The sequence below is a fragment of the Cygnus atratus genome, chromosome 1, assembly GCF_013377495.2.
Source record: "Cygnus atratus isolate AKBS03 ecotype Queensland, Australia chromosome 1, CAtr_DNAZoo_HiC_assembly, whole genome shotgun sequence".
NCBI lineage: Eukaryota > Metazoa > Chordata > Aves > Anseriformes > Anatidae > Cygnus > Cygnus atratus.
In genome coordinates this window covers 3656967-3680020 of record NC_066362.1, presented here as the reverse complement: position 1 = coordinate 3680020, position 23054 = coordinate 3656967, and the positions used below count along the sequence as shown (strand labels likewise).

General features: G+C 48.2%; 1 protein-coding gene and 1 long non-coding RNA gene across 3 annotated transcripts in view; both read right to left on the bottom strand.

The window, feature by feature from the left end:
- The window catches only part of LOC118249468 (uncharacterized), a 118527-nt gene that overhangs the window by 15836 nt on the left and 79637 nt on the right, over window positions 1–23054 (bottom strand). Inside the window, exons 5-8 of the mRNA XM_050708069.1 lie at window positions 5491–5651; window positions 4316–4418; window positions 2132–2294; window positions 171–557 (exon numbers count right to left, since the gene is read on the bottom strand). Of these exons, the coding sequence (XP_050564026.1) occupies window positions 359–557; window positions 2132–2294; window positions 4316–4418; window positions 5491–5651 (626 nt within the window). The 3' untranslated portion in view covers window positions 171–358. The remainder of the gene's footprint in view (window positions 1–170; window positions 558–2131; window positions 2295–4315; window positions 4419–5490; window positions 5652–23054) is intronic.
- LOC118249470 (uncharacterized) lies at window positions 14860–21914 on the bottom strand. Of its 2 annotated transcripts, XR_004779097.2 has the most exons (6): window positions 21695–21914; window positions 20207–20291; window positions 19994–20050; window positions 19557–19677; window positions 18427–18556; window positions 14860–16702 (listed from the first exon to the last, which is right to left on the bottom strand). It is a non-coding gene; the product is annotated as an uncharacterized LOC118249470 (long non-coding RNA). The 2 variants fall into 2 exon arrangements; XR_004779098.2 differs by lacking the exon at window positions 19994–20050.

The following is a 23054-nucleotide window of genomic DNA, read 5'->3' as shown; positions in this document are numbered from 1 at the left end:
GTGATACATTAATATTCAAGAGCCCCAAATACTGTTCTGCTCATATTTACAGGCTGTTAACATCACGGAGAGAAGAACTGCTGCAAGATGAGACCGTAGACTTGAAACAATGTGGTGAAACAAAGAAATGGAAAAATTTAGGCCAAATATCAGGCAAAGAAAAATCTCACCATCAAACTTTGTGGAAAAGAGTATCGAAGTGGAAGGCCAAGTCCTTAGAGTATCTCTAGCCATAAACCGCAGAAGCAGGAAAAAAAAAAAATGCAGCAGAAAACAAGTCCTGGCAGGACGACGGTCTGGATGATCTCATGCACTTTCCATCTCTAACATCTATGACTCTGTAATTCCGTAGGAGCACTTAACAGAGGGCTGGCAAACTCCAGTACCAGCTTAATCGGCTGATAATAATGTGATAATCAGAGTCTTCCACCAAAAGGATGCCCTTGTGTCTGTACGCTGCAGTTACGCCACACCGCCTTCCTTCGAAGTTGTGCATGGCATTGCCATTAGAGAGCCTGATGTGAATGGCAGTAATTACAGAGTTGCGTATAGCTCTCCTAAACAGGCAAAACAGAATTTAAGTAATTAAAGAGACAATCATCATCTTTCTCACAAAATGCCTAGGGTCAACTTTTGACAGCAGATCTGATGATACAGAGTTCAACTCTGTCACTGCTTATGCATGCAAATAACTTTACTCATGCACACAAGTAAGTGTTAGCAGGACTGGATCCATTCTAAAAGGCATTTTCAACTATTTACCCCTAACTTTCAGGCTTAGAAAATCCTCCCCTATGGTAAAATACCAGGTTGCTTCTCTGATCGAACTGTTTCCAAGTTACTAGGTGAGCATACCTGCAGAAAGCAGAAAGCTCAAGAGCAGAAAGAGCACAAGCACACCTTCCATCTTTAAAGCACGTGGACAAGAAAACTGGGTTCTAACAAGAAAAAAATAAGAATAGAGAAGTTTACAAGGAAACTACAGAAGCAAAAGAACCTCCAAAGCAGAAGAAAGGAATAAAAAAAAAAAAAAGATAATCCTTTATGACATGAGGAACTCCACGTATCTGCTAGAACCCCGCTGCCTCAATCATCTCCGCCCTGAAAGCTTCTTTGGAGCCTGGGGCTTCTTTTGGGTCTGGGGTCTTTCGTTGTTCTTTTCCTGGCCAACAGAAATTCCACCCTGACTCTGATGAGGATGGGGTATGATAGGTGGGATCACAGCCGAAGGCAAAGCCTGGGGAAAGCACCAACAGAAGAAAATTCACAATGCTGTTTGAAAAAACATGGTGAATCTTTAAGTGCCGTGAGCCTATCAGGCTTTAAAAATACTCCTTCTATACTATTTACACTGATGGCTAGAAATTTTAGTATTGGAGGGACTCCTCTGACACCGTACAAGAGGTGTGCCAGCCCTCCTCTCAAGTCCTTTTGTATTTTCTGACCAGAAAATGGAAAGGAGTAGCACTGTTGCTGGTGTACTAAAGGAGTGCATCGAGTACTCGATGCACGTGGATGCTCAAATGAAACACAGACACCTAAAATCCAGGTGCCAGTGCAGAAGAGGGAAGACTGAAAATGGATAGGTGCATGTTTTGGAGGACAAGGCTCACTAATTGTGTATCTACACCTGACAAAGTCAGCCCTTAGCTCTAGCTTGAGCTCCACTATGAATAACAGAGAGACAAGGGGCAGTTTCCTGATCAGGCTGAGCTGAATTTAATTTCAATGCAGGTGTCACGGAAAGGGACAGTCCCACCTTCTCCTGTGCTTCTGGCCACGAGTTCCTCCTCCTACTTCATCATCAGCACGAGCAGCCATGCAATGACTTGGATCCGTTTGGAAAGCCAAAACCTTACTTTCCCTCCAAAAAGGAGGAAGAAAAATCTCATTTTCAACCAGATCAGCAAGATGATCCAGCTCACCTCACGGCCACGTGGTCACCAGCGCTGACCTTGAAAGAAGCTAGCCCTGAGACCACACGAGAAATCTGCACAGCAAAACCTGCTCGGTACGCTCAGGTCATGCTAAAACATCAGCTGCAAGACAACATGTAAATGCCATGGTCCAAAGACACCCAAAACTGGTGATAATGTTGACTTTAAAGAGTAATCCGAGGGTAAGGGCTCACCTGGGCAGCTGGGCACTTCTCCTCCTGTGGATCCCCCTTCCTACAGTCCTCGAAGCAGCAGCCTTGGGGCAGACCTTGAGCTGAGGCTGCTCCCTGCCCTCCTGCGGGAGCGGTGCCAGCGCAGAGCGGAATTCGAAATCCACAGAGCCATAAAGAGAAAGCACTGGAGGGCAAGTATGACTCCATGAGAAAGAGACTCCCAGGAGAAGGGCCAGAGCCCTATACGCTGATCCCTACCCCAGGAATTGCTCATGCCTACTGCACCGAAGATTAGATAAAATGTATACAGAGCTGCTTTTATACTAAAGCTTCAACACAGATCCTATGAGCTATGTAAATACACCGAAGGGCAGAGCTCTCACTGGCTCTAACAGGAGAACAGCACATACCTACCTGTATTCTTGGAAATATTTTTATTTTTGGTGGATAAAAGAAAATCAAAGAGCGAAGCTGGAGATCTTCACAGTTATGACTCACTTCTGCCAACCTCATGTTTTGGCAATAAAGCTGTATATACAGGAGCCTGTAGTAACAGGTCATACGAGGAGTTTCAGTAGCCGCTTAGGTCCCAAAAGTTACAATTCGGGTGCGCAATCTTCGATTCCGAGTATGAATTGTGCCAGAAAACCCCTAAATTCGCAGCCTGGCAGGGCAGCACTGCCTGCGGGCAGCCCAGGCCACCAGGAAATGGATGGGAAGCGAGGCAAGGGAGCAGGCAGATACAGCGATCCCCACGCACGACTCCTGCAACTTCACGGCTGCACTCGGTTCCTATTCAGAGCCCACACTGCTGGTGTGCATACCTTTTTCTTTGGCTCGATGCATTATTTTTGTTTAAATGTTGGCATCCCGATTCCAGCAGAACAATACGAGAGGAAGCGCTCTCCTCTTCCAGCTCCAATTTCCAGCTCGCCGTTTTCTATGCAAACTTCAGCCACAAACTCTGCATGTGGATCGCCGTGGGCCATGAAGAGCTTAACTCCCAAATTTACAACACAATGCAAAAAGCAAAACCAACAATGCCTCCGTACCGTGCCTGCACACCTTCAGACGGGAATCCCTCAGAAGTCAGCACAAATGGATGCTACCAAGACACTGCATACACCTAAAACATCAAGCCTTCGGATGTGTTAGTGAAAGAAATCACATTACACACCTGGGTATCTCATGTCACGCTGCTTTAGTGTTTTCCTGATGTGCAATTTATGGCTTGTACTTCGAAAGATATGGTTTATGATAAAGGTGGTGTTTTTTGTTTTTAAGCAACATCAAGTCTTTCACTTACTAATGCAATAAGCAGGCGGTTCTCTGCTTCAGAGAGGAAGCGCTGTTGTATCAGCCTCCATGGGCTGCATTTTTTTCGGTCAAGATAATCAGAGAAAGCATGGAAAAAAGAAGTAATCCCTGCACCGCGCATTTTAGGTTCTCTCCTCTCTACTAGGCAGCATTTTAAAAACAAGAAGCAATCAGAGATAGTACAAACACACGTGCAAGAAAAAAAAAAAATCAGTGTTCAAACTACAGAACAGTTTTTTCCCATTAATTTGGGTCCGTGCCATCCCTAGCAGTGAACAGACAGGAACAGCCTGCTCCCCAAAGCAGCGGCAGCTCCCCTGCCCCGCAGGTGGGTACACAGCCATTAACTGTGGATCTAAAATTGCCTCTCCTTAAACGGGTCCTGCCTGTAATTTCTCAGTAAATGGGACTGCTCCGGTGCGAGGGAGAAATCTGATCCGTTGCTTCAATTTAAGTTTAACAGTTAACAAGTTAGGGGCTATAAAAATCTGCAACTGCCTTTCTCTCTATCTGAAATGATAAGAAGAAGAAGAATTGGGGGTGGACGGGTTGTTTTGTTTTTGTTTTTTAGAATACATTCAATTTGAAGAACATTTTGATAAGCTTACGATTAAATAAATGATCTTCAGAAGATATGCAGTTAATTCACAAAAATACTTGGCAGGAGCCTAACTTTAAATATCTAATTCATATAACATTCTCCTTTATTTGTTTAATTCAAGTGAAATATTTTCCTCCGCCTTTTCCTTTTCAGAGGCTTTTCACACCCACATAACAACCGAGTGACTCTTCCCTGACCCTGCCTCCCACTCCTTTCGGCGCAACTGCTCACTAGAAACTTGCCGCGCACGTAAAGCTCCTCTCCTGCGATCCAAAGGAAGCACTTACGGAAAGGAAATCCAGCACAATGCTCAACCTTCCTCTTTTTTTTGAGCCCCTGGGCTTCTTCCCAGCTCTGTGGGGATGGGTGGTGGGTGTGCTGCCCTCCATGCTGCAGGAAAAAAAGGGGGAAGGTTCCCGAGCACCGTGCTGCCAACTCACGCCTCGAGAGGGTTGGGAAAAGCCAAGCGTCCTCGCGTCACCCAGCCCGGGCAGGAAAGCTGCCCCTCGGTGAAATCCTCGTGTCTCTTAGCACACAGCACCACTTACTGCAGCTGCTGTCTGCACGGGAGATGTGCCACGGAGCCTGACAAATCCAGCAAGCTCTCTTCTGCTTTCCCTATCTTCTTGCCACCTATGCGTGCAGCACGATTTGCTGGGAAGCAAAGAGCTACGGCATCACTAATATCCTCTTTAAAAGGAAAGCGGAGTGGTGATGCCGATAAAGCACAGAAGGTGAAGTTAAATATCACGACCCTCACTTAATTGACCGGGCAGCTAGGAATAATGACTGCCCCAAAAGACCCCCTCCTCCAAAAACCAGCCCCAAACCAGTGGCAGTCGAGAGCAGATCCAGAGAGCACGACTTCCAGAGCCAGCTCCATCAGCCAGGGGGATTCCTTCTAGCCAACAGCATGCTAATCGTTTTTTTATTCTAATTATTTATTTTATTTTTTTTTCCTGAGAAACCACTAATTGGTAGCCTTTTTCTTGGGATTTAAAAAGCCACTTAAAAATAACATTTCTATTCTAGGCGTATTTCAGGAAAAGTATCATTAAATGCCAGGCACGGACATCCGATTATCATGCGAAATTCAAGAAAACCAAAGCCCTGCTCATTCAGCGACGAGTATCAGGGATGTGAGAGAGCAGCAGGGCCTCTGGGATGGTTCTGTCCCACGGCTGGGGCACAGAGGTTGCCCAGCACCCCCGTCAGCAGAGGTCTGCAGGTGGAAGTGGGGAGGGAAAAGCCATTTGGGATTGGTTTTGCCACCCAGATCAAAGCGTGCCCCCTGATTTCCAGACTCCTTAACTCGCACAGGCCAGCCAGCCATTCTGTAAGAGCTGCTCTGCTGCACAACGAATACACCTTGCCACGCTCACACAGCTGGAAAGAGATTTCTTTCCATTACATTTAGTAAGACAGCATCTTAGCACTGAAAAGGAGAAGTTCATAAACTTACCCCTGCATTGCCAGGAGAAGCATCCGAAATCGAGCCCAGGTGTGATGTGAAGTCGGCACCTCGGCTCCTTGCTGGCACAAGCCCCAGGCGAGAGGCAGCAGGTACCAGAAGCACCTCTCCTGTGCTAGTCCTGCCCGGCCGCTCACAGACGTCTTCTGAATCTGCCACCAACAAAAGAAACCACAATAAGACCGTTTCCCTAATTCTTCATAACTGAGTCAGTAGGTCAACAATTCCTTCGGTTTAGGAGCCAGACCAATTCCCTTAAACGCCGCCTTTTCGCTTTTTTTTTTCCCCCCCCCCGGATGGAGAAGCCAACTGTCTGCTGCCAGTGGCAGCTCAGCTGCTCGCAGGACAGAACCGAGCGGGCTCCCAAAAAACCACCTCGCCCTGGCGCAGACATCCGTCCTGACACAGCTCCATTTTGTCTCTCACGTCTGGGAAAAGCCACGAGCAAATACTTACAAATAAAACACAGGCAGGGAAGCGCTCGCCGTGCACCTTGCCCGCTGCTCCCAGCTCTTCCAGCCCACAGCCCCGTGCCCATCGCAGGCACGCGGCGGCATGGAGAAGGGCACGGTCCCGGTGCCAAACCTGTCCCCGCTCCGTCCCGGGAGCATCCTGCCTGCGCCTCCCAGGCGCGCTGCTCGAACAAAGAGAGAGCTCCGAAGCTGCTAGCCTTCTTCCCGATCCATGACTCAAAACGTCTGGTTGAAAATTGGTTTCGTAATAACCCTTTAGTACCACCTACTCACATCACCGAGTGCTTCTCGCAGCAAATGCACAGGAAATCACCACCGAGTGCCAATGGAGCTCCTATTCCAAGAACTAGCTCTTTCGGTTACTCCTCCATCATTTGGAAACCGAGATGCTTTTACTTTCCCTATCGCACAGGATATTTCTTTTTTTTTTTTTTCTTCTTTAAAAAGAGCCTTTAACTATGATCCTGTAAAATACTTGGTTGATAAATCACCAGCTGAAAACTCGCCCACTGTAAAGAAAAGAATTTCACAATATTCGTTCCAGAAAATACAGTAACTCCTTTCTGGAAATAATTCACCGGACAAAAATCCGAAGGCCAGGATTAATTTTCGGAGACAGTTTGCATCCTGTGCAGCACACAAAGACGATGCAGTAAGCCACGTGCCTTTGTGACCACCACCGGCAGACCCCTGAATCACCCAACCACAGGATGAGTCGCCGTGAATGATTTCCTCTTCTCCTGCGCTCCCCCGGCGTGCTTTGTGCCACTGCCATCTCCTGAGCCTAATCCTGACTTGGATGGAAATTCCACAACTCATCTCCCGAGGCTGTGGCCACCGGCTAACGGCGCGGCCAGCTGCTCGCTCCTGCTTTGAGTCACCTGCCAGCGGGACAAAAGGAAATTGCTCAGCTGCGAGCACGTGGAGGCCCCCGCGAGAGCCTCTCCCTCGCTGAAATCCCAAAGAGCGGAGCGCTCGCGTCACCCCCAAGGGTGCTCAAAAAAAAAAAAAAAGGTGAAAGTGGGTAAAAAGGACACGACCGCGGCCGGCTCAGCCTGCGATGCCAGCATCGCTGGAGCAGCGATGGAAGGGGACACACGCACAAAAATAAAAGAAGACATTTCACAAACACGAGACCTTCACTGTGCGTGACGAGAAGAATAATTAAAACAACCGAGAGAACTAATCTGTGGCTGCTTGGGAAGTTAACTCTTTGAAGGAAGCGATTAAGGAAGAGAACAGAAGTCAAGGGTTGTGTTTATCAACAAGTCAACTCAAACAGCCCAGCCTGCTCGTCGCTGCCACGGCCCCCCATGGGTGCCAGCTCCCACCCCGCTGCTATCGCGGAGATTATGAAGCAGTTGCTACCTTAAATAAATCAATCTTTGAAGAAATATCAAACCCCGCTTTGCCAGAATGACAAAGGCTACGAGAAAAGCATCCACAGCATCCTGCACCTCTGGAGGAAATTCCCTTTATCTAACTCCTATTCAGGACAGCACTCACTAGGCTTTCAGCGAGGAAACCCCATTAACCACGGCGCTGTTTACGAATTCAGGCCAGCAGCGCTCATTTTTTTGTTTGTTTCATCACGAATACGCAGCTCGCGAATTCAGCCATCCGAAACAAGCCTCCAACTTCTCCAAAAAAAACAACAGCCGAGTGCAAGGCAATTAGTAGCCGTTAGTGCCCATACGTGCGCCTCGAATCTTTGGGAATTTCACTAAAAGGAATTAATGCTGAAGATCTGATTGTCTAACCTGCTTCTGCACGCAGAAAGAGCCCGACCTGGTGCCTCGACGGAGGGGGAGGGAGGCATTTCTTGTTCCTGTTTCGTACCCGAGTTTTTTCCTGCGCAGGAGATGATCTAATTATCCAACGTGTCAGGGTATTGCTTCACCCTTTCTCCTGTGTCTGCTGCCATTAACATATTTTAACAATTCAGCTCGTTAGGGAGGAGGCGAGGCACCGTCCTTACAAACCCATCACAAAGGCTCGAGGCTTCCCACGTCTGGTCCTGCACCTAGCCGGCGATGCTGAGCGGGAGCCGGCAGCACAGCTCAGGACACGCAGCCCTCACGCCGCTCGTACCTGTTCGAGATAAAACCCCATCGGTGAGCCCTGGCCGGGATCATTTGGGGTCCTGCCTGGTTCGGGGGGGAAGAGAGCCCCCCAGATGACAGTCCTCTCCTTGTTCCCCAGCGCGTGATGCTCGGCGGCGGGGACTTCCAGGGAGAGGGGGCTGTCACATCTCGCGTGCAAGTGGGCACAGGCGAGGAAAGCGACGGATCAAAGCACCTAACGCCGGTCCTGACCGGCTTGAAACAACCCCGACACCCAAATACAACACGCACGGCACCTGGATTTGCACGTGTGGGATGCCAGCCCGAGTTTCCAAGCCTTTTATCAAATGCCTTTCTCCTGGCACGAGCAGAAAGCTCTTTAGAGCTCAGCCCCTTCCGTGCACCAGCATTTCAGAGATGTTCTCTTTTTTAAACCTTGCCTCGAGCCACGGCAACAGGTTTGGTCAGCCATCAGCTTGAGCAGAGTCCCTATGCCATATATTAGATCCCCTGGTCCTTCGAAACATTTTCTTCAGCGAGTTTTGTATATAAGAGCAGTGTCTATACATAAACTTGTTTACGACTATTTCTAAGAAAGAGCCCGGTCTGAATCAGCTCCTTTATTGTGATCGAACACGCTGGGCTCGTTCCCAGTTAGTGCTTATGTAAGGCCTTCAAGGAAGTAGACGCTTATTTTGTACAAAATCAAGCCAGCATAGTAGTAGGTGCAACGGAATTACCCTGTTACACATTAAATTTTACTAATAAAAGGCCCGCACTGGGGTCATAAACTCAGACGCTGCATCCCATTGGCACAAACAGTCCAACATTTCCTGCCATAAAATCAAAACCCATTCGAGCCAAAGAAAAGATGACAGGTAAGAAGCAGCCGCTTTTTTAGCGTAAAAATATCATGTTCCTTGAAAGAAAAATCGGGTAGCAGCAGAAATGGCTTACCTAAACCACTCGCCTAAGTCTGACGGAAAAATTAAAACAACAAGCACCTTCGAAGACAGCTATTTCCAAATGCATGATGTGAATTTTCCCAATGCAGGGCTGTTGTTTTTTTTCCCTATTTTTTAAAATTATTATTATTACAGATGCGCTGCTTTCTCGTCCTTCTGAAGGACCCTTGTTCCTCTGCCAACTGCAGCAGCTTTCTGAACCGTGCCCCCATCACTGCTGCTCGCCCTGCAGGACTGCTCGCCCCCAGTCCCTGGGGAGGAGGAGGCAGCGCTGGGAGCCTGCCCCAGGCACTAAAGGAAAAGGGAAAGCCGTCAGTGATGTTTTCTGCTGGTCTGCGTGGGGCACGGGGGACACCTGGGCGTCTGCTCCAGAAAAAAGCATCTCTGTCGGAGGTGAGCTGGGGCAAGCACTGGCTCCCTGCAGCTGGAGGCACGCACAGAGGCGCAGACAGTGAGACCACGGTACCCACCTCGGGGTCATTTAGGAGCCCGCACCCAAATAAAGGATCAGTCCCATCTGATGGGCACAAGCACCTCCCACTTCACTTCCCCTGCTACTCTTGGCTCCCTCCCATGTTGTGCCACCACGAGGAGGCAGCTCAAGGGCTAAACCAGCTGCGACCTAAACCTCGTCTCATTTAAAGTTAACTTCTTCTGGGGCTGATCCTGAAGCCTGTAAACTGCGAAGTTTTGGGCAGAAACATCACGGGCAGAACCTGTGCTCTGGCCCATGGGTGCAGGGCCCAGCCTCCCCCTGCAGAAGGGCGCTGAGCGCAGCCCCGGGGCTCAGCACCGCACTCAAACCGTCCCTGGAAAAGTCAGCCGAAGAGATGCTGCTCGTCCCTAGGGTTTGATTTCTCTCCTTAATCCTCTCTCTGCATTTTATCCAAGCTACATAAGCAGACCTCGAGTTAGGACAGATACACTTCCAGCATTTAATGCTGGCACATTTAGTTTTCTTCCCACTTAGCTTGCTGGCTATTTTTAGACGTTTAAATTCCCTTATTCTCCCTACAAGCATCTTCCTTCCATATTATTTGCAGTTTGCAATCTCAGTGCTGGAAATTTCGTGGTTTTTTTTTTTTGTTGTTATTTTTTACATTTGGTCTCACGTGCTTACACAGAAGCAGCACACACAAAGGAAGCTCAGAGCTGCAGGATCTGATAGGAGAGGCTCAGTTCCAGCCCTGCTCTGAAAAGGATGACTTGAGGGGCAAGCGAGGGAGCACAGAAACGCTCTCCTGCCGTCCTCTGGTAGCTACAGCAGATGGATCACATAACCCAATCCAAACAGAAAGAAACTTGCCTGCTGTAACAAAGGACACGATGACCTCTAGGTAAGAATCCTAGGAACAGCAAGCACACAAAGCCCAACCTGCGCAACTCGAATTCGGTGCCAGAGCTCGAACCGGAGATAACAGTGAGGACAAACACTCACGCCAGACTGGATTCAGACCGTAATCCATCACACACACGTGCCAAATGGCGGAATAAGCCTCGTGCCTTTTAACGCTCCTCCTTGTAGGGCCTGTTCTTACCTTGGTGATGAAGAAAGATTTTCAGAAGGGTTTTCAGAAAGATTTTGGAGTCTTTTGCGATTTGGTGCAGCCTTCTTTAGCCAAGTGGAGAACAAAATAGTTCAGGTTACAAGCTGCAGCAGTGGACGTCCTAGTTCTGATCTGCAAAGGGAGGGCTTCTCGCGACAGGGCTCTGTCGATGGATCATTGTATACCACTGAATTAGTAGTATTATCTCCCCCTCCCTACCAAAACAAAAGTGTTTTAACTTTAAGATTCATTTGGTTTGCAAACTCCCTTCGGTTCCTCCAAGGGGAGGCAATACCAGCAGAAACTGTTTTCTTGACATGCAGGTACGGACCTCTCGAGTTAGCATATACTTTGTCGAATAGCCTAAAAAATTCCCTGCTCCTCCTCCTGATTATCGAGTCCCTTAAGAGCTCAGTCCACGCACTCCAAAAACCGACAGGGTAGCAGGAACCTTTAAGTGGTTACCTCCGCCAAGAACGAGGGCATATTTCAGAAGCAGTGAGTACGAGGGGGTGGATTTGGGGGGGGGTTTCCTTGATGGGGAGTGCTGTGTTTACACCACTAGATGGCACGTTTGAAGCTCTAGGCATCTCTGCGAAATTACAGTAAGGCTTTGCTCTGCATCACACCATGTTTATCCTGCTACCCTCACCCGGGATGGAAAAGTACAGGTAAAATGATACCGTGAGCAGCCGGAGAAGGACGACAGGCAGGCAACCACGTGTAAAAAGGTGAGCACACGGGAGGGCACGGCCAGCCAGCTGAGAGCAGCGCTGCACGAGTCCCGAGCGCTGACACCACAACCTCCGACCTCGGTGCGGCCTCTCCGCGTCACTCCGCAGCCTGGACGGGTGCACGTTGGGGTTTGGAGAGGGAAGATGGGAAAGGAGGGCGAGTTCAAGCTTCGGGGGCACGAGGCCACGTCTCACCACTGCTCGCTGCGCCCCGTGGGCACCGCTGACTCCAGGAGGTGGGATGTAGCCTGCAGAGCTGCAACTGGAGGAAAGCAACCTACGTGGCAGGCTGGGTATCACCCGAGGTGTACTTTATCCGATGCCTTCATGCTTTAAAATTCTCAGAATAGCGATTTTTTTTCCTGCCTGAAAAGCCAAGTCACTGGTATTGATAAAACTCCAAATATTTTCACTGTGCTCAGGAAGATGGAGGGGACTGGAAGACCCCAGAGAGCCCAAAACCAGACACAAAACCAGTTTACAACCACTCCAGCACACCACTAGCATCAACTGATGGCAGGGAGAGCTTTCAGGGCACAACCTAACAACAGGGCGAGACCAAGCCAAGCCCCAGCACAGTATTTTTTCACCGTAAAACCCAGCTTTTCCACCAGGGCCAAGCACTTTGCATCCCACAGCGGTGGACCCGAGCTCTCCACGGCAGAGAAGCAAACACCACAGCCCATGACCCACTGAGTCAGCTTCGTGGGCAAGTCACCTCTTGCACCGATACACTTCGGTGTGTGCCTCGCTGTGCCCTGGTACCGGCCCTGGCAGGGACGGCAGCATTTGGCAGCGCCGCTTCCTTTAGGCTCCTTGCTTGTTCTCGCTGCCAGTTCCTTAATTTCCATCAGCCCACTTCAGAGGTGCATGAGCACAAGCATGTTTCTGCCCCGACCAACGCTGCCTCCAAAAGAACAAGTCAGTTCAGCACCAGCGTAACTCAGGCACGGTACTTGTCATGGCATCGCGCTGCACATGCCCTGTATGTGCAACTCCAGTAAAAAGAGGATTAGAAATTCACTATTATCGCTTCACCACTTGACTTAGTCCTTGGAACTGGCACTAATGCCAGTGAAAAAACAACTGTCAATTTATATTCGAGCAGGAAAGAAGTTTTCCTGATAAAGCCCAAGGGCAATGGCAAAGATACTTCTTGTCCAGATGGAAGAAGCCTTCCCCTTCCAATAACTAACAGCTCAACCCCAGTGCTGTGGCAAACAACTTTGTTTTCCCTCTGTATGTAGGATTCAGCTCAGGAAGGATGCCCCAAACTACACGGACGACGTACACGGAACTGGCCTCACCGGTCTCAGCTTCAGGGAAGGACCACAACGTGCTCCATTCCTGTCCCTAGGAATCCTGCTCTTTCCCAATCCATCAGCTTGGTGCTACTTGTGTATTTACATACATGTTGAGTGTCACCCTAAGCAAATATTTCCCCAAAAGCACAAGAGTACCCACTTCTGCGCTGATGTCTGCAGCCTCTGCCAACACAGCCACGTGGGCAGCAGCATCCAGCAGAAGCAGCCCAGCAAGGCCTCTGCTTTGAACACACAACCCAAGAAACCTGAAGGCAAACATCATGCTGCAACAGCCCCAGGTCAGCCCCTCCGGTCCCCTCAGGCGTGCACTTTGGGTACAGCTCCTATTCCCGCGAAGCCAGCAGTTTGTAGGACCACAGCAATTTGAGCTCTGTTTTCAGAGCTGCTGGAAGGACGGGCTGTCGGCTGTCCCGAAACGCAGGCTTGCACTGGATGACACCGAGCCTCTTCCAAACACGCTCCTACCGTTTCGACGTCGTTCAACAAGAACTGCAAGTGCTCGGACGGGTGGGCTCTTTTCTCAGCATCATTACAATCCCCACTGCAAGATTTGGCAGGGGAAAAAATGGCAGGTTATTCCTATGTTAAAATTAAAACCCTTGAAAACCTGTTCCACGTTTTGCCTAAGCCAGTGAGACAACTCAACATGCCGTGTTCCAACTCGAAGGGAGGAGCAGGCTGGAAAACTGGGATTCATCCCACTTATATCTGCATGCTCAGAGAGTAGATGTGTCCCTGTTAGCCACGAGGACTCCGCTTATGGCCAGCGGAAGGAAACGGCCACTTCCACAGCACGATTCACCTGACTGCACACAGCTACCTTACCTTGGGCTCTTCCCTTTTCAAGGGAAGCCAGGAACCTCGCAGCCCTGCCCGATGGTAACGAAGGAATCTGTTTTCCAATTCTGCTTTAAGCTGCTGTGCAAGGTGTTTCAGAAAATGAGAGCTTTTTGATAATGATTTACTGCGCACATTTCTCCTTTGTCTCCTCACTGAAGTGGAGAAACACAAGCTAGCGTGTTGACTCTTAAGAGTTTTAAGACTTCTGTTCCAATTTGCAAATGAAATTCTGCAGCACAGGCCTTGTCTATGAGAGGGGGACGAAGAATTCAGGCCCGCCTGCAAAGGAAGCGATTGATCTATTTTCACTCTTAATAGAAATAATTGGAAAGTAAACGCAGTGAGATAAAAAGCAGAAAGTGGATTTTATCCTGCAATATCCTCCTACTTTAATAAAAGGATGTTTATGAGGAAGGAAGAATCATCTCATGGCTAAGGGCATGACGTTCAAAGTGCACCACCAGCTCCGGACTGCATTTCCTACTGATGTAAACGAGCAAGTCTCCAGCTCAGCACTACCCAGCACCATTTGTGACCTCAAATTTACATTTCTGGCGAGGACACAGCCATGGAAGGAGGTGATTCGGGGAGGAAGATGAAATGGGTGCCGCTGAGGAACTGTCTCTAGAGCACAGCATCGAGGGCTAAGCTCTCCCTATCCAGAGAGGCAGGCTGAGAAGAGGATGGACCCCAAGGACAGCCGGGAGGATGTAGTTATTACTGCACAGAGTTTAAGCTCATGACATTGTCCTGGCCTCTGCAGCGCCGCTTCACTTCAAATATTGTATCTGGAAACCCCCTGGGCAGTCCATCTTGGTCTGAGCATACCAAGGGTTAGTAACAAGAGTCCCCTGAACTTCACCGCCAGGCCTCCCCAGCGGACAACCACAGGCACACGACAGCCTTCTGAAGAAGCCGAGGGACCAGGAGGGATGGTTTTGGCAGAATTAACGTCAACTCTTCATGCATGAGGCAAAGAGCTCATCCTGAGGGCGGCGTACATGCCGTGGTATGGGCTATGCCCAGTTGAAATCTGTCTGTCCATCTGTCGTGATGGCACATCACACCTCCTGATCCCCCCGACTCGTAAGGCACTTGGAGATCCTCACCTTGTAGAAACGATCCTGGAGAACAGCACTGTTCCCCATGCCAGTACTGGTCTCAGAGGCATCACAAGCAACTTTTAACACAGTGGAGGGTTTTAATTTCAGAGCTGACTCTGCATCATCAGCAGGGAGACGTTGAAAAGGTAAAGATGATTCACATGGCTTTTAGTTCTCCTTAATTATTTACCTCCCATCTAAACAGACCGACTCCTCTCTCACCAGTACGTGTAACCAAGAGGCCATATTCTGGCTCGCGGAGCTTCTTCTGCCGAACTGGCTGAGTAGGACTGGCTGCTGGGAAAAGTCAACATCCTTGGTCACAGAGCATCTAACAATTAACACACTTCATTTAGCTGCCACCAGTGATGTCACCAAGAGCAAAGTACAACAACAGAAGTGACAGCCAGGCGGGCCGGCGCTTTTCTGAAGTATTGTTGGAGCAACAACCGCACAAACCCCTCATTGTTTATCTGCCCGCGGAGGCGCATGACACACGAGCAGCTACCTACGTGTTTCTCACCACATACTGCGAGATGCTCGGGCACATTTACCACTGGAAGAGAAGAACATCTCCAACAGGCTGCAAGCTCGATCATGTAAATTTGGGTAAAGAGAATCCCATTACAGAAGGAAAATTAACATTAAGTGTATCAGATGAAAGATTTCATTTGTAAAGCCTGTGCCTGAGCAACAACTCAAGCTACTTCGAAGATATTCAGGTCGTCCAATTATTTTAAAATGGCAAGGGAAGACAGCCTGATGATCCACATATGGAAACGGGAGCCAGAAGCTTTGAAACATTAATAACAGCACTTAGCAGTTGTATCATCTGCAAATCTCAAAGCAACTCCACCGAGTGGATATGAATCGCTGGCACCAACCTGTGGCTCCTCTGCCGTTGGCTGGCACCGCACGGCTCCACGAGGAGGCCCGGAGAACACGAGGGTGCTTTCCCAGCACTAATTACGGCTCCTGTCCTTGTTTATCAAGCTACCCGCACTTCTATCTTTGCATTTCCTGTGGCTGAAAGCTAGGGCCGTATCTTCTCTCCTTCTGCACCAAGGCAGGACAAAGTGAAGCCTTCACCTAGCTCTGCGACACCTCTGGCAAACCTCCTTTAGGAGTGCTCAGCTAACCCCATCCTTCCCATCCCAACCTCCCTGTGCTGTGCTTTTTTCCTCGGTCACACTTACAGCCTGAAGTCCTCAGATTTACCCTGCAAAAAAAGGAAACCAACGCACGTAGAAAGCAAGCAGTGAACTGAAATAATACCGCAGATGTCAAAGGTAACGGCAGGCTCCACATCCCCAGAGCACCAGCTTTCTACCCAATCCCCTCAGCAATGCTACACCCTGCTTGGCCGTTTGCTGCAGACGGTTCTCATGAACTCGGAACTGATGGTTCTTGAAAACTGTGCCCCAGCTCCCCTCGGCGTAATGCCAACAGCTGAAGGGGTACCTGCCTTTTATTTGCAGAATGCCTTGTTAATGGTAACGCATTGTTGTCATTCCCTATTTCTGCAGTTACCTGTTACAGCTGTGTGGTTCCTACCAGGGGGCAGGTCCCTATTTCCACGCTGCTCCAGCAGTGCTCCCTCCAGCCAGCCCCGTCCTCACTGCAGCACGAAGGAGAGGCATCAGCTGCTGCGACCAACTGGCCTCAGGCATCGCACGCGCTGCACGCCGCGAGCTCAGCGAGCAAACCCCAGCGTCCTGGGGGTGACACTGCAGGACAGGATGCATTCCCCTGAACTAAAAATCTGGCAAAGAGGAACGCTGAAAAGAAAACCAACAGGACTCAAGGAAAAAAAACCCTACCAGGGTGTTCCTGCTGGCTTTGAGAGTCTCTTCCAAAGGTTTAAGCCTCTTCTGCATTCACGCCTCAAACAGTTTTGCTACGTGTTAGAGATCTGACAGAAACCAACACTGACACCTGAGAACATATTTTAATAAAGCCCTCATTCACTGCCCATTTTTGCCAGCTACCACTACGATTAGCCCGAGATTAAAACCTTTCATTCTCTCAGCTGCATCCTCAACTTCTATCTGATCCCACAACGAAATCATAATGCAGACTTTCAGACATCCTTTCTCTCCACTGCAGCCAAGGGTTGATTCCAATGAGAAGAGAAATTCTTCTGCAGCTTGAGTCTGAATGGAAAGGAACAAAGATTTTGTTAAATTCGAGATGTGGCTGCCATTACGCAGGAAAATGTGGGCTACACCCAGCAGGGAAAAATACCTTCATCTTGTAAACCTGGTCTTGGGATCAGAGTACTCATTTTTGTTTATAACTTTGTTTCTCCTCTCCTCTGAGTCTTCTATAACATGGATGTTGCCCTGTAAATCTTTGGGTTTGAGATATTTCTCCCAATAACACAAACATCATACAAAGAAGCTACAGTAACTTCAAAGGAAGAGGCTGTTCAGGGCAAAGCCGAAGAACATTTATTGTCACCCAGGCAGATTTTTATGAACTTGCTCAAGCAGAATCATTTTTAAAACCACCTTCTCCAGGTGTGCGTTCAAAGAGAAGCGAAGCTGCCTCCCCTTGACGTTGAGCTGCAGAGAAAACCATTTCCTGGTCAAGGCCAGGTTCTGTGCCAAGACTGCTTGGCCGAGCCGCAGTGCCAAGCAGTGCTGAGAGCTGCCACTTGCGGCAAGGACCGCTTTCAACACGCACAGCTTCCCGCTTTTCAAAGGGATTATCTGTATTCTTCTCCTTCCAAACCTGCTGGATACTTCTGAGATGTGTCACAGGTTTCCTGCCTTCGGTAAACGCACCCACATCTCTCCACAGGCCTCTGCTGGTACCCAGGAACTCTCCTCTCCTGTCCTGCTGAGCTCCATCAGTTACAGACAAAAAAATAATCCAGTTTCCCACTTCTCTCTCCAGTCCATTTAGTTTAAGGTGTCACAAGATTGCCACTTCTAGTGTCAAATAAACTCAGTAATTGTATCATGGAACAGCAGGGGCTGGAAGGGACTTTGTAAGACCACCAGGTCCAACCTCTTGTGGGACAGGGGGGCCCAGGCAGGACTCGGTCCTCACTGGGAATGCTCTCACCTCTTGAGGTCAGTCCATTATGTCTAAACATGGATTCAAGAAATCAGATTTCAAAAAGACCTATGAAATTTGGGTAATTGCATTATTGCTGATCTTAAAGGAATCTCAAAAACGAATGTTACTACCAAGCAAGGTCCCAATTGTTTTGATTTCATGAAGACTACTGATGTGCCTGAATCACTCTGCTAGGTAAGGACCTAGCAGACCTCGAACGCTTCCAGCAAGCCCAACTGAATCCAGTGCAAGACCCACTTCTGCTGAAGGGCAACCCGGTGTGTCTTCCTGCCACCTAGTCCATTGGCTGCACGAATCCTGCCTGGTGAAGCGTCCAAAAATGGGATCAAAATGGGGCCGTGCCTTTCAGAGGCACTGCAGGCTGAGGGCTCGGTAAGGGGACTGCGAAGGCACAGCCTCAGCGACCGGGGAAGGTCATGAAGAGATGGGAGACACACGGATGTGAGAGATGAGCTACGGTCTGTCCTGAAGAGGGCAGTGACAGAAAGCAAGCCTGTCCTACAACCATCAGCCCACAGGCAAGCAGGCAGCCTTGCCTAGGTACTTTTCATCACCATCATACCAAAAGGAAAAAAATAGCAATTAAAAAATACGTGGAAGTATACACTTTCCTAACCATGCTCATCAATGGTACCCACACGTGTTGAAAACAAGTGGGCAGAACACATGTCAAGCTTCAAATGGTCACTGAAACTGCAGCAGCCCTACACCATCAGGCTCCTTGAACCTCACTGAGCTGACTCTTGGGCTGTGACAAGTCTCAGAGAGCAGCCCCAGAGCTGAAATAACTTACAATTTAGTTTAAGTGTATCTGGCAAGTGGAGAAAATCCATACGGTGATGATCGGTGAAAGGAAGTCTGGTATTGGTGTGTCTGTTCTTCCCTTTATCCTCTTCGCCTCCATGCAGAAAGGCACAGCTGCTCTTGGAAAGTAGATAGTACTTCATTAAAAAGTGTGATTGAAAACTCAATTAATTGATCAGTGGCCTTTATTCGGCCTGAGATTTTTTTCACTACCAAGGCTAAATAATCACAACTACTTTTAAAAGTTTGGTTACAGCAATGGCACCAAGTAAAGGCCAGAGACAGCTGATCCTACTCGGAGCAGGTCGGACTAGAGGCCTCCTGAGGTCCCTTCCAACCCAAATCCCGTGATCCCGAAGTGAAGGTATCATGTGTTATAAAATCCATGCAGGTTTGTTCATGTTTTTTTGAGTCTCATGAAAAAAAAAAAACATCTCCACTGCCAAAAAGTACACAATCGGGTGGCAGCAAAAAAAGGACCTAGCAACTTTCGTTTACCGTGGTAATGCTTCAAACTTGTCTATACTTCTCTGAAATTATTTTCATCTTGGGATCTGGAAATTCCCTATGCCCCACTCGTTCCATTTCACAATACCAGTTAGGCTTACATGTGTATAAGCAAATTCACTCTGGCACTGTCAATGATACCTTTTGTTATTTCCCTCTTTGAAAAGTAAGGCTATGGAGCAACCAGATGAGCAGTACCAAGGAACGGTCACCCAACGAAGGCAGCACCTTCTATATTTACGATCCACATTTGAATGTTGAAGTAGGAGGGAAAATTTGACTATGCACACTTCCTCCCAGCCGCACCACTCTTACTCAGTCATCGCACCTCCCGGAGTTACAGGTCAGCCTTTGGGTAGCCCAAAGTCTGTTTTCACCCAACTTTCTTCAGCCTCTGCTTGAGCTTCCTCCAGCCCCCCCAGTCGTACACACAATGCAGACATTTTTGGCAAGTTAACGGATCTTCTCTTCTCTATGCCTTATAAAGCTGCAGTGCCTTTGAAAGCTAGACCTCCTTGTCACTTACTCCACAAGAAAGACGACAGATCCTAAGCTCTTAGGTTAAATTTTTCCAGCTGAGCCCAGCCATTTCGTTCCCACCAGGCTAGCTACCTCGTCCAGGGCTCTTTATCAGTCCTTTGACAGGTGTCAGCTGCTCTCCACGGCAAGTAACGGTTACCAAAGGTCTCTCCCAGGCTTCAGCAGGCAAGTGTTCGAGAAGGAAGACTGAGGGCTTTGAGGGTATGCAAACGGAGAGGATCAATTAGGACTGCAGGGTAATTTTGGCAATAAGGTACAGCACAGTGCATGAAAGGACAGGATTTCACTGCAGAAGCACTGACGGCAAAATACATTTTGTGTTATTTCCTTCCATTGCATGGTTAGTGTAATCCAGACTGCTCAGCAGGAAGGATTTGGGAAGTATTCTGCATCAGAAACTTCCACCTGGGCTCAGGTAGGATCTTTAGATTTACAATCAGGCAGTACGCTCAGATTCAGCCCAATCACAGAGGTCAGGAAAGCACAGGTAGCTTGAAGATCGTACTTACAGGTAACAAAGATTGCACTTCCTTTCTGTACTAAAGACCCACTTAGTGCTCTTCTCACTGTAGAAGAGGATTAGCAGCGTATAAACAATTTATGTAAGGAGACTTTAACGATTTCATTGTGATGTGCCATTTAGCGTTTCCAAAGGATCCAATTATAAAACTTTTACTTAGCTTTCCATGAGTCACCCTCTGAACAAACATGTTTTGATTTACCTAACAGCAAGAACTCCTGGTAGGAGACAATTCTACTCAGCGTGGTCATCCAGGCCTATCATCACAGTGCTGTTGGATGCAAACTCTGTACAGAAGAAGGAATTTCTATTTAGTGAACGTTGACTAATTTCTCATTCTCACCTAGCTTTGAAGAAAGAACACAGTGACTTAGATTTTGATCACTGTTATACTAAAGGCTTGTCTAGCAAAACAACCTGGGAATGTTTGGATCATGAATGCTACTGAGAACACGGCTTGGAGCTATCTCCGAAGAGAAGCCAGCCAAACTTCTGGACCATGAAGTTCAGTAAGGAACTCCAACATAATACAACACAGTCAACTCTCAAGTATGTCAGGTAACAGGAAGCTGGGGCAACCTAGTTAATGAAAAACCATCAATAACAATGCTATTCTTTGCAAAGCCAGCTCCTGGCATCTCGGGGTGGTTCGATTAGCTTGGCCACGGCACCGCAGGAACACGCGGATGTAGCCTGGGTCCTGGAGCCACAGGGTCACATTCCTCTAACCCAGCCTTGAAGGTTTGTGCCGAGCTGCTGACCTTCTTTGCACGGTGCTCTGCAAAGCCTCCAGCAGCAGGGTTTAGTCCAGAATCAGCATCGCTGCTCTGGTGTTTGGCCACAGCGAAGTCACCACCTGAACGGTCCGCTTAGGGACATCGCAAACCCAACTGCATACGGGGCTCCTCCAGCTCCAACAGCCCGGGTGCCATGGAGCTGGGATCCTTGGTGCTGTGGGGCTGGGATCTCCTTGCGGCACCAGCTTCACCATGAAACAGCGGTGACTGAGGCTAAAGGCATCTCAGGAAGGAGCGACTCTTCCAGCAAAGCTCAAAGCAGCGGGGAGAAAGAAGCGGAGGGAAAGTAAAAGCAGATGCTGAACGGAGCCACAAGCGGTGGAGAAGGAAGAAGCTGGGTTTGTGCTCCTCGCTCGAGCAGCGCGCCCCAAGGACTGCAGGTCCCTGCACACAGTGCTACGTGAGTACAAAGTACAGAACTGCACGCATGCCAGACAAACAGCAGCAGCTCTAAACAATCAAAGCAGTCAATGCCCATTCTACTGCAGGCACAATACAGGTAGAATTTCCCCCAATTTCAGGTTTTTTCCATGAGGAGCTCTGTTCCAAACCCCAACTTGCATAACGCGAGGCTGCTTGGAGCGAACAAAGAGTGGCAGAGCCCTGTTGACAAAGGTGGACTACACAACAATATACCCATGCTAAAAGAAGTACCAACACGGGCGGAAAGTCAGTAAACAAAACAAAAATAAAATGCAGATGGTATGCAGCTAAAACAAACTGAATGGTTCACTGCATACCTAGCAGGCCAAGAAGGAAGGGAAATTCCTTCCCAGGGTTTACGTGAACAATGAGTTTCCCTGAAAACTCCAGGAGGCCGTTCCCAGCTCCTCCGCTGGCACCGCGAGGAGGAAAAGCAAATGCTGGAAAGGTTGTTTCAGTTCATTACTGACCTCAGTGCAAAGCGTAGTACTGGTGAACTCCAGCGTGGATCAATGTGACCTCTTGCTTCAGTGGTATTGTTGTTACAGCGTGTACAGCACGCAGTGCTGCTTTTTACAAGAAAATGCAGCTGTCCGTGTGCCCCTGGGCGTTCCAGCAGTCCCACAGCTCTGAGCAAACCAAGCTCAACGTGCTGCGGCTCAGTTCCATGCCGAGGGCACCAGCCAGGCTCCCCTCACTTGTGAGATAAGGAATGGAGAAGACACAACGTGTAACTGTGCAACCGGAGGTAAAGAGTCAAATCCTGAAAGGAGCAACCCGGGGATTGTACCTAAAATTCAGCAAGTGCTCTAGCCAACCCTACAAATCAGAGATGTGAAGAAAATACAGATTTTGGTGTCTGTCACCCAATTTGTTAGCAGGCTTTTGGCAGCTGGGCATGCAAATACAGATCAATGTGCCTCTGTAACGCCCCATAAAAGGTATGCCCAGAAATCCATCAAGAAACTCCTAAAACCTCCTAAAAGCAGGGCAATAAAGCACCATAACATCTAATGGCTATTTTCAAAGAAAAAAACTTGTGGCTCTTCTGCGGCATTGTTTCTACTGCATTAAAATGTCAGTAACGGTTAAAATGTGAAAAATAGGAAAGTCTCACCAATTCAAACCAAACCGCAAACCACTTTGTAAGATCATGGAATTCTACAAGTTAACAGACAAATGAACAAACATGCACACCAATAAAACTGCACAAGAAGAAACATGCCAGCTTCTATTTATTCTCATTCACTGTGTTCTACAGCTTAGGAAAAAAAAAGTTTGAGCAGTAGAGTTTTATTAAAGCTGGAGGTAAATTTTGGAAGTTTGCATTAAGGAATCCAAAATAATTTGCTTTTTCAAAATGGCTTCGATTCAAATCAAATGGAAAAAATTACAAAAGAGTTTCAGAACCTGAAAATAGGGAAGGCTGGAATAAACATGAAGTCATCTATGGATAATGCTCTCCAAACATAAATTCCTACGCTCAGTCTTTTGGTAACACTTTGATGTGTGCTGTGGTTAAAGAGAGTTGAAAGAAAGGACAAAAAAGAGGTAGGTTCTGTATTTGCATGTATGTGCAACTCATTATTGCAAAATTTTAGTTCAGGTATAAAAGCTGGTCTAAAACGCTGGCACAATTTTTTTTCTTTTTTTTTTTTTCAGAAATTTCCATCTCATGTTTTCATACGGGTTTAGAATCGCTCAAGAATTTCTGATCCTGTGAGCAATTCCAAACGCTAACCTCCTCGTTCTGACAGCAGAACTGAGGCACACAAATATGCACCAGGCATGACCTAGCAAGCCGAGGAGAAATACTTGGAGCGGGAAGCT